Source organism: Melopsittacus undulatus, chromosome 2 (genome assembly GCF_012275295.1).
Source record: "Melopsittacus undulatus isolate bMelUnd1 chromosome 2, bMelUnd1.mat.Z, whole genome shotgun sequence".
Classification (NCBI taxonomy): domain Eukaryota; kingdom Metazoa; phylum Chordata; class Aves; order Psittaciformes; family Psittaculidae; genus Melopsittacus; species Melopsittacus undulatus.
The window spans coordinates 80,333,274-80,348,555 of record NC_047528.1 but is presented as its reverse complement, the minus strand read 5'-3'; the positions used below and the strand labels follow the sequence as shown (position 1 = coordinate 80,348,555).

Here is a 15,282-nt window from a genome sequence, read left to right as displayed (position 1 = left end):
CAACATGTGAAGCATATGAAAGCAACATCAGTAACAAAAGGTAATGTTCTCATACATGAGTTTGTGAACTTTCTTAAAATCAATTCTGCTTTTTTAGCAAGGGTAGAGTTTGGATTTTGTTCATGTATTCTTGTAGCTCTTATCTGTAAAGGCTTCTGGCTCAAAGTGGGTTTCACTGCTTCCAAAAATAGTTCCCTGACTGCTGCAAGCCTAAAAAGCACGATCAGGGAAACCTCTCTGCTCATGATTAAAATAATCTACTTTTTAGCAGAGTATTAATTAGAGATGAGAAAGAAAAACTATCACATAGCAGTTAGTCACAAGAGACTGCTAAGCTGCTTGATTCCTTCTCCAGATCTTTTTCTAACCCTATGAAATTAGGTAGCAGTGCCTGTCTACTTCAAGAACATGGGAGGATTAATTTGCTGATAGCTATAGCACACTTTTAAGACAAAGCACTACTTTTTTTTTTTCAAAACTATTGCCAGTCTTATCTCACAGCTCCCTCTCATCAGCAGCTTGATGTTGGAATTACCCGTGAGAGAAGTAATTTTGTTTGTAGCCCTGAATAACTACTAAACCAAGGTGTGCTAGCACTCTGCTATTACTGCCTTTGTGACTTGCATTAACAGTTCAAGTGATTCTGTCTTGATGAGGAGCAATTAAAAAGCAGTATATACTCCAGCTGTGTTGATGAGAATACAAGCACTATTAATAAGTGTCCAGTTTTCTTAGGGACTGATCTGTTGGAGCAAGGAGAGAGGTTATGCAGCCACTGACATGGCCCAGTGGACATGAAATGGGGGCTATCGAGATTGATACCCTCAGTCCCTGTGGTATATCCATGTTTGTTCACACTACCATTATGCTTCACCTTTCTGTTACAAGCTACTGGCACCTCCATGGTGTTTTCCAGTTCTTGTAATGCATCTTTTACCTGAAGGCACTTCCTGGCTTTGGCCAAGGCCAGAAGCTGATCTGTTTTACTGAGCAGAACAAAGACTGTCAGATGCAGGAGTGGAGGAGAGAGTGGAAATATGCAGAAAAGCAGCAAATGCCCTATTGATAGCATGAGTGGAAGCCAACCCCCAGCTCCTTTTTGTAACATTAAATAATACACTGATGGAAAGAACTGCTCAGTGAATTGCCACAGCTGTGAGGTTTAGCCTTCCCAGCTAGGGAGCCCCTGCCAGTCTAATAACTTCCATATCATAGCTGACACTGTGAAGAGGCCAAGTTGCAGCCTTTCTGAAGCTTCCTTCTGAAGACTTGAGGGAAAATGAACAGTACAGCAGTTCAGTATTTTCTAGTACCTTCCCAAAGCTCACACAGGAACAATAGGAAAGAACTAGGAATAAGACAGGTAGAATTGCAAGTCTCTTACCTTTGGTCAGGTGTTTCTGTGTTCATCCTCAGCCACCTGCTGCAGTGCCTGATCCTCATGGGCTTTCTCAGCAGGCTTTGTTTTCCTACTTTGCTCAGGAATGTTTGTACCAACACAGAGAACTGAAGGTATCTCCACGTCTGATATCATCACAAGGATCGTGCGGGACTATGACGTGTATGCCAGGCGCAATCTCCAACGAGGATACACCGCTAAAGAGCTGAATGTTAGTTTTATAAATGTAAGTACACAGATCTGAATTTGCACACACTCTTCTTAGGACACCAAATGTAGAGTAAGGCTTATGAAAGAATATCTTCCTCCTGCTGCTTTTAAAACAGCTAGGAAGAACTTAATTTAAAAGAAACTGGTAAGCTGAGGGTTGTTTTAATTGCTCCTATTAATTAGCAGCTTCATTTCCATCATGTGCTTTTATGTTTGTAATAAAGCTGCTGCTCCCCCTTCCTCCTTGAGCTGTAGGTGGTTTAATGACAGACTAGGAAGTAGCCCACCCCAGCACTGCAGGCTTCTCAGCCACTCAACCAAGACACAATTTCTTTATTCCCATTATGAGAAGACAGCACAGAAAGCAAAGACTGTGATATCCAAACTTCCTCTACACGGCAACAAAACATCCACCAAGCCAACCACTGAGCAGTGCCATTACTAGAGAAAGCTAAAATGGTTTTTAAAGGACAAGGAAGTGTGTTAGGTAGCTGGTACATAAATGATGCTGAAGAAATCAGAAACTACAATTGTAGGGCAAGAGCACCATTTGAAAGTATGGCTCAAATTATTCAGCTTCCATGTACAGAATTGCACCTTACACTCCACTGAGGAGTAAACACTTGACAGAAATGAGCTTACTTTCCTTCATCTTCTGTTTCAAGTCTTAGCTTAAGGCCTTGAGATAACCCACATAACTGAAATCTCCCTTGTAAGTGGGCTGACTTGCAGCAGCCTGATTGTGATGGACTGAATGGTGTTGTTTCATAAGGGTTTTGTACACTGGATTATTGTTTTGAAGTCTGACAGGTAAATAACGGATCACAGGACGTAAGTTTTTATTTCACTGGGCTTTTTTTTTCTAGCCTTCTACACCTCTACAAATTCTGCTTGTAAGTACTTCACCCAGAAGGATCACTATTGCAAATATCCATTAAATTCAGGCATGCTGCACTGAATTTAATGTGGGAGCTCTCAAATTTACCCTTTAGCTGCTCTGAGGTTAAAATACTGTCGCATAAAGTATACTTCCCCAGCCTCAGACACTGATGTATCCTGAAGTCTCTCCTGGCAGTTGGTTATTTAGCTAATAGTAATTTAAATGCAGAAATAGTTATTTGCACCACAGACTGTTTGTGTTTCAAGGTTAAAACCACAGGATTTCACAAAGGCAGAATAGCGCTGGTTTCCTCACTAAAGGAAGGGTTGATCAGCTGTTAGAAATCAAACTTGTTTTACATCTTTGGACCTTGGGGATTTTGTTTGGCCTTGTGGCCTGCAAAGACAGTTCTAGAGATTCATGAGCTAGAATAAACCCCACCTCAGCACTAACATTACTTCTTTTAAAAGTAAATTCAAGTGCCCATTAAATTAAGCTCGAAGGAAATTAAAAGCTGATAGTGATCTGTGCTTCTACAGAGACCATTACACCTTCAAGGGCACAGCATTAGCTGTGTATGTTTGCAGAGTACAGAAGCTTTTCAAGACAAAAGCCCTTTAACCTGAAGTATTTTAGAAGCTTGGCCCAATGAAAGCTCCCTAACATTATCTTCTCTGTTCCTCTCTTTTTCTGCATTACTTGCCAATTAGGACTTTAATCTCTTTGTTGCAGCCAGAAGCTGTTGAAGAGAGTTTTGCTCCTGCTTTGCAGAAACCGAACCAAAGAGGCATTCTTGTCCAAGTTAACATCCAGGCCGGCAAGCCAGCAGCAGGCTGCATTTGCTAGGAAACTCAGGGAGATTTGCCTTCCACTTACTGCTAATTTTGAGCCGTTCATTTGTCACTTGTATCCTTCACAAGAGTCATAGAATTTTCAAAGTGCATTTGGTTTGAAAATATGGAAAGAGTCATGCAGTAGGTTAAATACAGTAGTCACCCAGCACTGTCTTTTCAATATGTACCTTCTGCACTTCATTCCACAAATGTTACATTTGCATTTATAAAAATAACATGGGAATAGGTAACCAAGGCCATATGTATTAGGATACATTAATGCAATTTGTTTCTTCTTCTCAACTGGTAGTAGCTAATTAATTTCCATAGTCCCTACATATTAATCTCTGTCTGCACTTTTAAAACAGGAGAAGAAATACCGTTTTCAAAACCAAGTGGACAAAATGAAAGAAAAAGTCAAGAATGTGGAGGAAAAATCAAAAGAATTTGTTTACAAGGTGGAGGAGAAGAGCCATGACCTCATTCAGAAATGGGAAGAAAAGTCCAGGGAGTTTATTGGCAACTTTTTAGAGCTGTTTGGACCCGATGGAGCCTTGGTAGGTATTCTGCCCTTCTAGAAAGTCTGGGTGGCTTTTATTTCTCCTCTGTGACACAGATCAAGAGCAGATTCTTTTGCTGCAGTCTTTGTTTTGAAAGCCAGCACAGTAGGATAACGCTAGACCTGCTTGCTGAATCCAGTACCTCATGCCAGTAGTGCAGCGGGAGGATTTGCCACTTCTGTTGCTTCTTTGTGGCTAATTTCTATCTTTTGTCAAGGTGTGATGCTGAATGTGATACTGCATTCAGTAGAGCTATGTAACATCAATACACAAGCAAACAGGCTAATACAGTCCATTGTCCCCATTAGCACTAAATGGGACCACACAGACATGAGGGAGGGATCATACACTGGAAGTGGTGAGGGAAACAAGACCATGGAAAAGTTTTTCAGAAGTTCTTTTCATGCTCTGTACTCAGCAGTAGAAGATGACAGTTTTCTAACTTGAAAAACTACTGATTTGAAGTTCTAAGAAGTGATTTGACACATCAAGCGGCCGGGTTCATCTGACTGCGTGCAGGGAAAGCTTAGGAACTGAAGCACTTTGAAAGCTCTCCTCGGTACATGCTGGCTCCACAGAGCCCATTTACCAAAGGTCCCCATGTGACTTGGAAAGGCAGTGGAGGGTCTGCAAGAGGATCCTTCTAGGGAGAAACCCTGGGGCCTCACCTGCTCAAACCAAAGTCATGCACTGCGTGAGCGGTGAATTGGTGACACTTCGGAGCCCCAGAAGAGACCTGGACCCCATTTTTCAGTTCTGCTAGCTTGACAAAGCCTTGAGAAGCTTTGTCTTTTTGTACTCCTTCCGCTTGCTACATTGAAACCAGTAGCAAAGCTTAATTTATATGTAGAATTTATTTGTTCTTAGGCCTTCCCAGGCCTTCCTGTTGGGAGTCAGTCCTTTGCCAACAAGCTCTCTCTGTGCATCTGTGTTCTGATGAAAGCCCAAGCCCCAGCCAGACCCTCCAGTACAGGCATCATCTCAGATGTGCTGCTCTAGTTGCAAGCTCTAAGTGAAGTTATTGCTCTGTTGAAGGAAATGTGAGCCAGCACGAGGGAGAGCAGCAAGTACTGCAGGGTGAACTGAGCAGAGCAGAGTAAGAGCTAGACAAATAATCCTGCAGAACAGCAGGATGCTTCAGAGGTACATTTTCAGACCATGTTGTGCAGACAGTCAGGCATCTGCCTCCTCACTTGAAAGCAAACCCTATGCAGGAGGCTTGTGCAAAGCTTTCACTGCTCATGGATTACAGTTTGAGGCAAAGTGTCAATAGAGGCAGCAAGCCAGAAGAAACAGTTTAGGACTGACATGAAGCAGATACTATTGGAATAATTATAAAGAGTCAACACACACATAATGTTTTCTCAGGTCCATCTTTATCAGTTCATACCTGAACAAATTCCCATCACAAAAGGTACCTTGTGTTAAAAGGATCATAGCAGAGGTTTTGTTTATAAACAAACACTCAGGAAGAGTCACAGACCTGTGGTGAATTAAGTAGTCCACATCACAGGTGTGTCACAGCTCAGTGCTGGTAAAGCACGTAACATAGTACCTACCTCTTACTGGAGTTCTCTTCTCTGCTATGACATGCCATATTGATTGCCACTCAGTTGAGAAAACCCTCAAATTAGGCTGTGAAGGCTTCAGAACAGAAACTGCATCTTTATAATCTCTTTACAACATCTACCATGCAAAGGCAGGTGCTCTCTGAATAACGTAAGTCCCAGCCATATAATCAAACAGCTAATTTTCCTTGGGGAGGGGAAGAGAGCAGCTCTTCTGATGAAGAACCCAGGTTTACCTGCACTGACCACATCCACATGAAGCTTCTTCTCTTAAGTTATTCTCCATAGGGCTTGGTGACTCTTCCTCATGTGGGATGGTCCTGTGGCCATAGGTGCTGGATGAATAAAACTAAGGCTAACAGAGCACATGAAACTCGGAGGAGGTGAGTTTGCCTGTGCAGAGAGGAAAAGACCTTGAAAGCCTTGATCCCATCCCCTGGCTCTACCCACTCAGCTCTGCACACTGGTGGCATTTTTAGAAGCCCTTTGCTGATGAACATTTTACCAAATCTGATTATGGAAAAGCTGCTCTGCAATGGTCTCTTAAGAGCTGGGGGTGGCCACGGGGCAGTGAATCTGGTGCAGTCACAGGGACCTTTGCTAAGAACAAGAGAAGTGGAATCTCCTGACAGTGTTGTGGGAAAAGCGTCAGTGACAGCGAGCTGAGAGGTGGTGTGGCTTTTTTAAACACACTTTGAGCCTTGGCAACAGGAAAGACTTTTAAAATAATGATAACTTGCTATTAGTGTCAAAACTGTTATTAACATTAATTTGCCTTATCACTGTTAGATGTTGCTTTTAATGTTGACATTAAAAGTACAGGAATCGTTATGGGCATGCTGGATTCCTAGATCGGTAATTTGCATGCCATTAATATGCTATTATTATTTCGCAAATAATTATTATAATACACTTTATGCTAGCATCAATTTTCTAAAAGGGCCACGTAGCCCACAGAAAAATGCCCATTTGTGAAAAAGGTCAAAATGTCAGTTTTCAAATGTCAAGATGTCTATAATTCATTGGCAATTCTGCCCACCTGTGTGCAGTTTTTCTGCAAGAGTCACAGAAGGGTCAGAAACAACAACTAATGTGGCACAAAACTTTTGTTCTGGCCTGAGAGAGGACAGACCACACACTAGGGGACCCTAATGGCAGAGACATGGCCCCGGGGAAGAGGAAAGCAGTAGGGTTCATTCCACCCCCTCTCAAACACATAGGAGCAGGCAGCTGCACATATGTCAGCGGAGAGAATCCAAACTCACAGGGCAGGGTTTCTGTGCCAGGCTCCCTCAGGAGTGTACCTTCAAAGGGCGGCTTCGCTCTAGACAGTGCACAGAGGGAGTTGGAGATGGTTGCAAATGGCTGCATCACCTCAGACATCAGCAAGGGCTCAGATAAATCCTGCAGGTTGCAACTAGAACCCAAGGACAGCATTTAGGCCACACCATGTGTCCACAGCCTGGACTTGAACATGGCCTTGAAAGAATCAGCAGCTCGAAAGCAGCAGTCATGGAATCATAGAAAGGTTTGTGTTGGAAGTGACCTTAAAGCTCATCCAGTTCCAACTCCTCTGCCATAGGCAGGGACACCTTCCACTATACCAGGTTGCTCAAAGCTCCGTCCGACCTGGCCTTGAACACTGCCAGGGATGGGGCAGCCACAGCTTCTCTGGGCAACCTGTGCCTCACCACTCTCTTAGTGCAGAGCTTCTCTGCAACGCCCAACTGGCACTTGTTCCATAAACCAAAAGACTATCAACATGCAGGCAATAGAATTCAGAAATAAGCAAAATACTTCTGCTCAGTAGCAAGTGTGCCAAAAGCAAAGCATTATCTCACTTACCCTGCTGAAGGTGTGAGTGCATCAGCTTGCCCAAGCAACAAGCTCTTTGCTGAAGCAGGGACTGGGAAGCAGGTGTCCTACTGCCTGGCTGAGGACGTTAGCAGGAAGGGGAGATTCTCCTTTCCATCTCTTGACTATATAACCTGAGGTACAAGCAAGTTCCCTCTGCCACATGGCATACCAGGCAAGCTGGGACATTTCAATCTCCCCCAGCACTGGTACTACAACATCATGAAGCATCACAGTGTCACTGAGCTTCCTGAAGTGGCTGACTCATGAGGTGCCAGTGCAGTGCTTTGCTTGTTCAGGAAGAGGATATTTCATATCAAACATCGTATTTTTTGTTGGGGGTTACCTTCAGTGGGACAATGACACAGACCAAATGAAGCAACAAAACCTCAGCTTCTCTGATCTAGAGAGCAGCTTTGCAGTCCTACCACTGAATTTCATGTAGGCTCTGGGGCTTTGCCAGCCCTGGTGACATCCTCACAACTCTCAGCAGCAGAAACCCTCCCCCCATCCAGATGCTTCCTGGCACCATTTATCAGGAGCAACCACCATGTGCTAGCTACTGAGATTGTAGAAACCTTGACTATTCTGGACCCTGCAGTAGCACAGGGGTAGGTTACACGCCATGGGTCTATGTGTGAGAGCGCTGCTAAGTGTGACTCCCGGCAGCCCTATCGTTCTGCACTGCAGCAACATCCAGGCTCTAAAACTTAAGTTAATAAAAGCCAATGTGCTAAAGATAAAAATGGTGTGAGGGAGCTCACAGAGGGACAGTTAAGTTTTGTAGCTGTGCTCAGTCATTAGCCCCCAGGGTTAGCAAACACTGGATGGGAAAACCTTGCATCTGCCCCTCTGCTGGCAGGGAATAGTGCGTTTCAAAGAGTGGGAGGAAGAGCAGGATGGACAGCCACATGCTCCTTGGCTAGGAGGAAGGTCATAACAGAGCAGGGTTGCTGCAGGGGAAAGGGAGGAGGAACAAAATGAAAACTCAAGCTGAGCAAGCCTGTGGGCTGCTGCAGCCCAAGCAGGCAAAACCAGAATACATCCTGCACAAGTACTTTGTTCTCAGACCTCAACTTATTTTGCTCTCAGAGCATCAGTTCAACTTTGTCTGCGCTGGCTCTTCCATTCCAGCTGAGCATCGCCTATCAGCCGACCTTCAGTACTCCAGCCAATGCTGAGGCTTCTTGTTCCCCACCCCCAGAAGAAGCAGTGGGGCACTCCCATTCTACACACAAGCCTTCAACAGCAGCAGCACAGCACAGGCCAGACCTCCTGTAACCCAGCCCGGCAAGGCCATGTAGGTGCTACCAAGCAGCAGGCTTTGCCTTAATGTGGCAGATTGCTTGGCTCTCCTCCACCCCACCAGCACTGGCAGACCTTCATGCAGCTCTGCAAAGCAAAACTGACAATAAAGAGCCCAAAGCAGAACAGTGCCTGCATGTGTTTGTCTTTTCAGTAGACACCTGAACTCTGACATTCCCACCCCCAGTTCAGGGTCTGGGTGGTGCCAGCTCCAGGTAGCTGGGGAAGTAGCTGCCTCCCTTGAGAAGGGAAGGAAATAAAAAGTCTGGGACAATCAGGAAGCACAGTGGGAGATGGGTGGTATGTCCCAGCACTAAAAGGAAAAGGTCCTGAAAAAAGGAATGTTGGAAGCTCAGGCAGAAAACTGACCAACATGTACAAAGAAATCCCAGGGGAGTTTTCCCTCACTGGCTTAGGACAATACACACAGTATTCTCACACTAGCAGTGTCCAATCTAAAAACCCTTGTCATGTAAAAACTGGGTTATCATGAGCACAATAAGAGGCAAAGGCTAAGTGTGGGCTGGACTGGCCATGTTTCAGCAGAAGGGTATCCTCTGTCTCCCTGCTCTCCCGAGGCGAGAGGCAGAGTGCAGCACGGCCCTGCCTGCCTGCCCACAGATGTAGATACCTTCTCTGTGCACTACTCAGAGAACATCTTCTCACTTTGCTTTTGCAGAAGCAGATGTTCCAGGAACGAAGTGGCCGAATGCTCCAGGCTTTTTCTCCCCGGCAGAGCCCCAACAGCAGTCCTACACGAGGCCGCTCTCCATCCCGTTCTCCATCTCCACCCTGGGTCTTCAATAAAGCCTCTCCTCCATCTTCTCCAAAGGCTGCATCTGCCTCCCTCAGCAGCATGAGCGAGGGAGATGAGGATGAAAAGTAAAATATTTATTTTTTTAACCATGAGACAGAAGAACAAGCCACAAACTCAACCACTGGATGGGGAGAAGCGTGAGGAACATCAGGGGTATCTCTGACAGCAGGAAATGTGCTCTGGAAGATGCCGTAAACAGATCGGAGCACAGCAAGGGAGATCTCAGGAAGAGCTTATCCCATCCCCACTCCCCACGGTGCCCAGTAGCCCAGCCAGCAGGGCTTGCCAGACACGGAACTGGGCTCTGACAGAAAACAGACACCTTTGTACAGGTTCCTGTCCGTGTCTCACTGCTTACAGCTGCTGCAGCCAGGGCAGGGAGCTCTGCACCGAGCAGGGCTGGCAGGGGAGCCCTGCTGGACCCAGTACACAGGCAAGCAATGGCTGCAGTATGTGGATGGAGGAGACGCAGCCGTACCGGACCCTGCTAACCCTGAGCTTTTCTGGCATGTGAAGGAATGGCACTGCTGCAGCAAGTTCATGGAGAAATGGGATGAAACTTTACTTCTTTTTCACTGGGATCTGCCCCAGACCTCAAACCACAACAGTGAAATGGAGAGCCCTCTAGCTGAGTTGGTGGGAGTCATTTTAATACATTGAAGCTACTGAGTGCTGCTTGTTGACCAAGCCTCTGTACAGGGTGTATGTAGAGTCACACTGTATTTACCAAATCACTCTCCGTGTTCCCAGTGCCTGAACAGCCACCTGATAACTGCTGGTTTGCTCCCTGACTTTCCAGTTGGGAGGCAAGAAAGTAAGTGAAAACACAGCCCTTGCTGGAGTGTGTTGTAGGAATTACAGTTTGAGGATGTTGGCAATCTTTACCAGTGAATTCTGACAAACACACGGGATCCCAATGCCTCAGGACACAGCCTCCTTGGAAACTCTGCTGCTCCCAGCTATGTGTCACCAAATGATGAGCGCAACAATGCTGCTATCACCACATGCTATGCAGATGGTTAAACGCATTTCACATCAAAATCTAGCCAAGATGTGTGCACAGACACCATGTTCATGGAGAGGGTCCCAAGGCCATTCCTCACCACCCTCATGTGGAGAAGAGCTGGGGAGAAGGTTTTAAACAGGTTAGGTGGGCATGGGGGTCTCTGTCCACAACACCCACACAGCCCCCAGCAGAACCACAGCACGAGCAGCATGAGTGAAGCTTTGCCCTCCCCTCAGTGCACCAGCCCATCTTCTCAGCTGTGCCAAGCCCAACCTGCCTGATGCCCGGCTGCATCACTCAGCCCCTCAGCCGGTGCCTGGTGAAGCAGCTTGCAGGGCTTCTGAGCACAGGGACACCCGGCCCCAGAGGCTGCCCTGCCCCACAGCTCAGAGCACCACAGAAGACATCGCTGCAGTAGGACTGCAAAGTACCAGTGCCAGTTTGCTCCTGGATTGCCTGGCGAAGCCTGCCTCAGTGCATGGGAACACTGGAGGCTCTCCAGACCAGTGCCAGCCCAGGTAAAGGCTGCCACTGCCTGCCTGCCCCTCCTCAGGCAGGGGGTGCACCGGAGCTGCCCGGAGCTGCAAACCCACCAGGGCACACAGACTGCTGTGGGCAGCACTTCAGTGGTCCCCAGCAAAGGCAGCACAGGGAACACTGGGAGAGGGAAGAGCTGAAGGAACAAGATGCCTGAACACAGGGGGTGGTAGTACCTGCTGGCAGCAGTCCCTCCCTGCAGCCACCGTCCTTACTTGAGTGACCCAGTAGGTAAATTCCTTTCACTCCTTCCCTTTCAGATGCTTTTCCAGGCAGGTAAATTACAGATCCTTGTACCAGGCACCAAGTTATCCCTGTGTTCTGTTCATTCCTACAACTTTCATCCCTCCCTCACTACAGGGTAACCGATTTTTCTTTGGGAACTTTTTGCCAGACACTTCTTGGATGCTGTAGCACCAAGGATGTTCCATCTCATGGCGGGCTTTGTCCTTTGGAGTCCTTCTTCACAGAGCTGCAAAAAGAGAGGAGCAGGGAATAGGGTGGGAAGTGCAAAGGAAGTGCCAGGGCTAGTTCAGCTGCTGCCAGCTGTGTGCCCTATGGGATGATGCAATTAAGACCTTTCTCAGCCTTAGGCAACCTGTTACTGTAATTTCATACCTGGGATGCACTTGTTAGTTTTTCTGATCCTTTGCAAGTCCTAAGTCTTCCCATCACAAACTACTCCACCACAAGAACTGTCTGCTCTGTGCTGGTGCTGTTTATACCATGAGTGATGGCCAAGCGCAATGGAGGTCAGCAGATTTTTGTTGTTCTTGGCTTTCACCATTTTTGTTTTTAGTTTCATAACTTAGTGATTTTGTAAGCTTACTGTTCAGCAGCCTCTGTTCAGTGCTTTGAGTGGAAGACAGCACCATGACCTGTAAATAGGGACGAAACGAAACCTCACCTGTGGCTTCTGCCAAACAGAAGCTGTTTCTCAGAGAGTCACAGGTGCCACCCAGCAACAAAGCCATACACTGTACCAGGCACCTGACCACAGTTAGGATCTCACCAAGCTGAAGCCTTTGCCCTGCTGGTACAGACACCAAACCCTGTGCTGTCTCCAGCAAACCAGAACCTCATTGCCTCTGCACACACGGAGGGCAGTTTTGCACTTCTGAGTCGTGGTTGGGTTTTATTTTTCATGAGTGTTGCTTCAATTCAGTCCCATTTACCAGCCAAGCTCCACAAGAAAAATAAACAGTGTACCACAGATACTGCTGCCTCGCACCCTCATTTTACAGCACCCCCGGCACAAGCCCCACTGCCAACACAGTGCTTATTATCCCCACCCTTTGTACCCAGGGCTTTACACCCCACCCAAATGCCACTAGAGCAGCTTCACCAACTGCCCCAAACTCTGCTGCATGAGTTAGTGCTGCTGCTCTCTGCTGTGGGGACCACCTCTCTCCTTGCCCTCACCCACAACTTTCCAGCTGCAAGGTAACAGGGGGAGAATGCTGCCTCAGCTGGCACAGTGCAGCATTAGATACCAGCAGGTCCAAGAGCCCCCCTCACCCTCTGCCCCAGCACAGTAGCATCAGGAGCCACTATTTTACTTCCGGGTGGAAGAGGCAGTGCTTCCACAGCCATCCTGGTTCTGCTTGGGAAGCCCAGCCCCAACAGCAGCAGTGATGCTCTTGTGGGTGTGAGACGGGTGTGCGGCTGTGCCAGCTGCAGGCAAAACTGCTGCAGCAAACATCAGCCACAGAGACAAATCCCAACACTGGTCCTCCTCCAGCTAAGTCAGATGCCTGAACACTCCTGCTTCCCCCCTTCCCTTTGTCTTTTCTGCAAGCAGCTGCTGCAGCAGCTGTAGAAACGGTGTTTGTTTACTGATCAGCCCTGCCTCAGGCAGGGAGAAGCTGAAGCAGCAGATGGGAGCTGAGGACTCCCCAGCAGATACCTTTAATTACAGAATAAGCAAATTTCAATCACTGAACATGGCAGAAAAGCTACTTAAAGGCAGAGCCCACACCAGAATGGTCCCTGGTAAAACAAGCTTTAGTACTGATGGTGAACTTGGGGCTGTTTGCAGCAGTGTCTTACATCACTTGGGAGACATCCCTGTAAGCTCCCAGGAGGGGGAAGGTCAGCCCGGCTGCAGTCCTGCTCCTCTTCTGCCACCGATCGGCTTCCACAGCAGGGGACCACGCCGGAGGTCTGCTCATCATCCCAATGCCCTGTAGGCAGTTGCGTGCACACACCTGCACTGCCGGCAGCACCCTGGGAAGAGGCAACAGGGACCCATGTTCACATGGGCTGGAACTGAACCCCAGGACCATAAGAACCACCAGTGGGTAAGACCCTCCCAGGCAAGGTGACACAAGGCAAGAGCTACAGCTCCCTGAGGCAGCTTCTCCCTCTACTGCCGGCAAGCACCGTGTTAGATCTGGAACTAACTTTAAATCCAGCAGTATGAACTACAAAGCATATCTGATTTTGTAATTGGCATTTCATTGCACCATAGAAACCCTGAAAACAGCAGCAAAGAGCACAACTGGAGGTGGTCAGGGAGTCCCCACTGTGAATCTATGTGAGCTCATGTGAAAACAGGTAGGGAATGTTTGAAATGAAGTGTGGCTGAAGGAAGCAGGGATGATTTCCTGCAACACAAGGCAGGGCTCTCGTTCAAGTGCTTGTGAAACAACTACACTGTTTCCTTGGTTTTAAATTTTTCCAGGATTTTGACGACTTACATTATACTCCCACCATTTTGGTAACGCAGCTTTCCATTTACATTTAGGAATCAGAAGCCTCATATCCATAGGCAGGGGGATTCCTTTCGCTGTCCAGCAAACTGCATTAATTACAGCACAGCAATAAACACCTGGAAGAGTCCAGACATGCACCTGAGAGGGGAACACCCCAACCCCCTGCCTGATTCTCTGCCACTGTGACCTCAGCCAGTACATGGCAAAGAACCGGGATTCTCCCGTTTTAGAGCAGCCTGAAGTGCCCTGATCAACAGGAGCTCTGGCAAGGGCCCGTGAGCCGAGCTGCTTCAGGCCACGTACAACTGCCCTGGGCTGCTCCACCGCTGCAGGGAGCCATAGGCTCCCAGCAGCTCAGCAGCCTTGGCCTCGGCATCTGGCTGCTGGCGAGCTTGGTCCTAAGGGAGCAAACAGGGCAGGAAACCCTGAGCCCTGGAGACCAACTTCTGTTCGCAGGAAAGGCGTAGACAAAACCTCTGGCATGGGAAAGCTGGGGATCCAAGGATCTGAACAGAGTTTGGCTTGTTTTTTTGGTGACTGTAGTAAACTGCAAGGCACAGATTTCTGTTACAAAGCCTAGCAATAAATTATGTTTTTAAATGCTTAACTGGACTCATTAAGAAAAAAACCCTGCATTCACTCTCTCAAAATAATCACTCCCAGGTCTAAATACATGAGGGCAGAAACACTCTTAAGGGAAAATCCTGCCTGCTGGCACTGACCAGGCTGCAGGTGCACTTCATGTCTCACACTTTAAATTCTAGAACAGCTTTGTTACAGTAAGTTACAGTCTCTGCAACACACTGTTGTTCTTTGTAACCCTATTCTACCATTCCCTAATCGTATTTCTGACAAACCAACCCTGGTTTTCCATAAAGTTAAGTAACTGTGAACCACAAAGCCATGACTGAATGAATCACAGAATGGTTTGGGTTAGAAGGGACCTTAAGGCTCATTCAGTTCCAACCCTCCTGCCATAGGCAGGGACACCTTCCACTAGACCAGGTTGCTCAAAGCCCTGTCCAACCTGGCCTTGAACACTGCAGGGATGGGGCAGACACAGCTTCTCTGGGCAACCTGTGCCAGGGCCTTGCCGCCCTCATCAGCCACTTAAGAAAAGATTAATTATAACCTGCTCTTTACAAGTTAGTAGCTTTGAATACCAACAGGGTTGTGTTACCTTACTGGACTACATGCCATACTAGTCCCTAGCTTTTCCATTTGAAAACTAGTGCACAGAAACAGTAGGAACCCAGTAACCTTGCTGCCTGACCCTCCTTTGGGTATTTTCTATCACCAGTCTGAAAACTAGTTTGATTTTTAACAGTGTCCTGACCTTGTACTGCTACAATACATGGTTAAAGGCCAAATGGCAAGATTAAATATGAAACGATCCTTCAGAGCAAATTTCTGTTGTGGTGGTTTCTTTGGTTGGTTGGGGTTTTTTTGCTGTGCTGGTCCTCCATAGCCCCAAGGGCTGTATCAAGCATTCTCTCATCTATGAAGAAGTTTATTGACACCAGAATAAAGAGCAAAGTAAAACAGGGAAGGAAGGTGCGCACAGAAAGCATAGGAAAAGCCACACACACTGGCAATTTC

At 47.1% G+C, this 15,282-nt stretch overlaps 1 protein-coding gene across 5 annotated transcripts in view; it reads left to right on the top strand.

The window, feature by feature from the left end:
• Positions 1–12,186, top strand: part of PCYT1B (phosphate cytidylyltransferase 1B, choline) — a 31,965-nt gene extending 19,779 nt beyond the window's left edge. For 2 of the 5 annotated variants that reach the window (XM_005151492.3, XM_031051084.2), the window contains exons 6-8: positions 1,483–1,625; positions 3,691–3,879; positions 9,289–12,186. In XM_005151492.3, the coding sequence (XP_005151549.2) occupies positions 1,483–1,625; positions 3,691–3,879; positions 9,289–9,495 (539 nt within the window). In that variant the 3' untranslated portion in view covers positions 9,496–12,186. Of the gene's footprint in view, positions 1–1,482; positions 1,626–3,690; positions 3,880–5,725; positions 5,834–8,438; positions 8,756–9,288 lie in introns of those variants that run through there. The other 3 variants (XR_004080902.2, XR_004080903.2, XM_031051085.2) reach the window with 3 other exon arrangements.
• Positions 12,187–15,282: the final 3,096 nt, after the last annotated feature.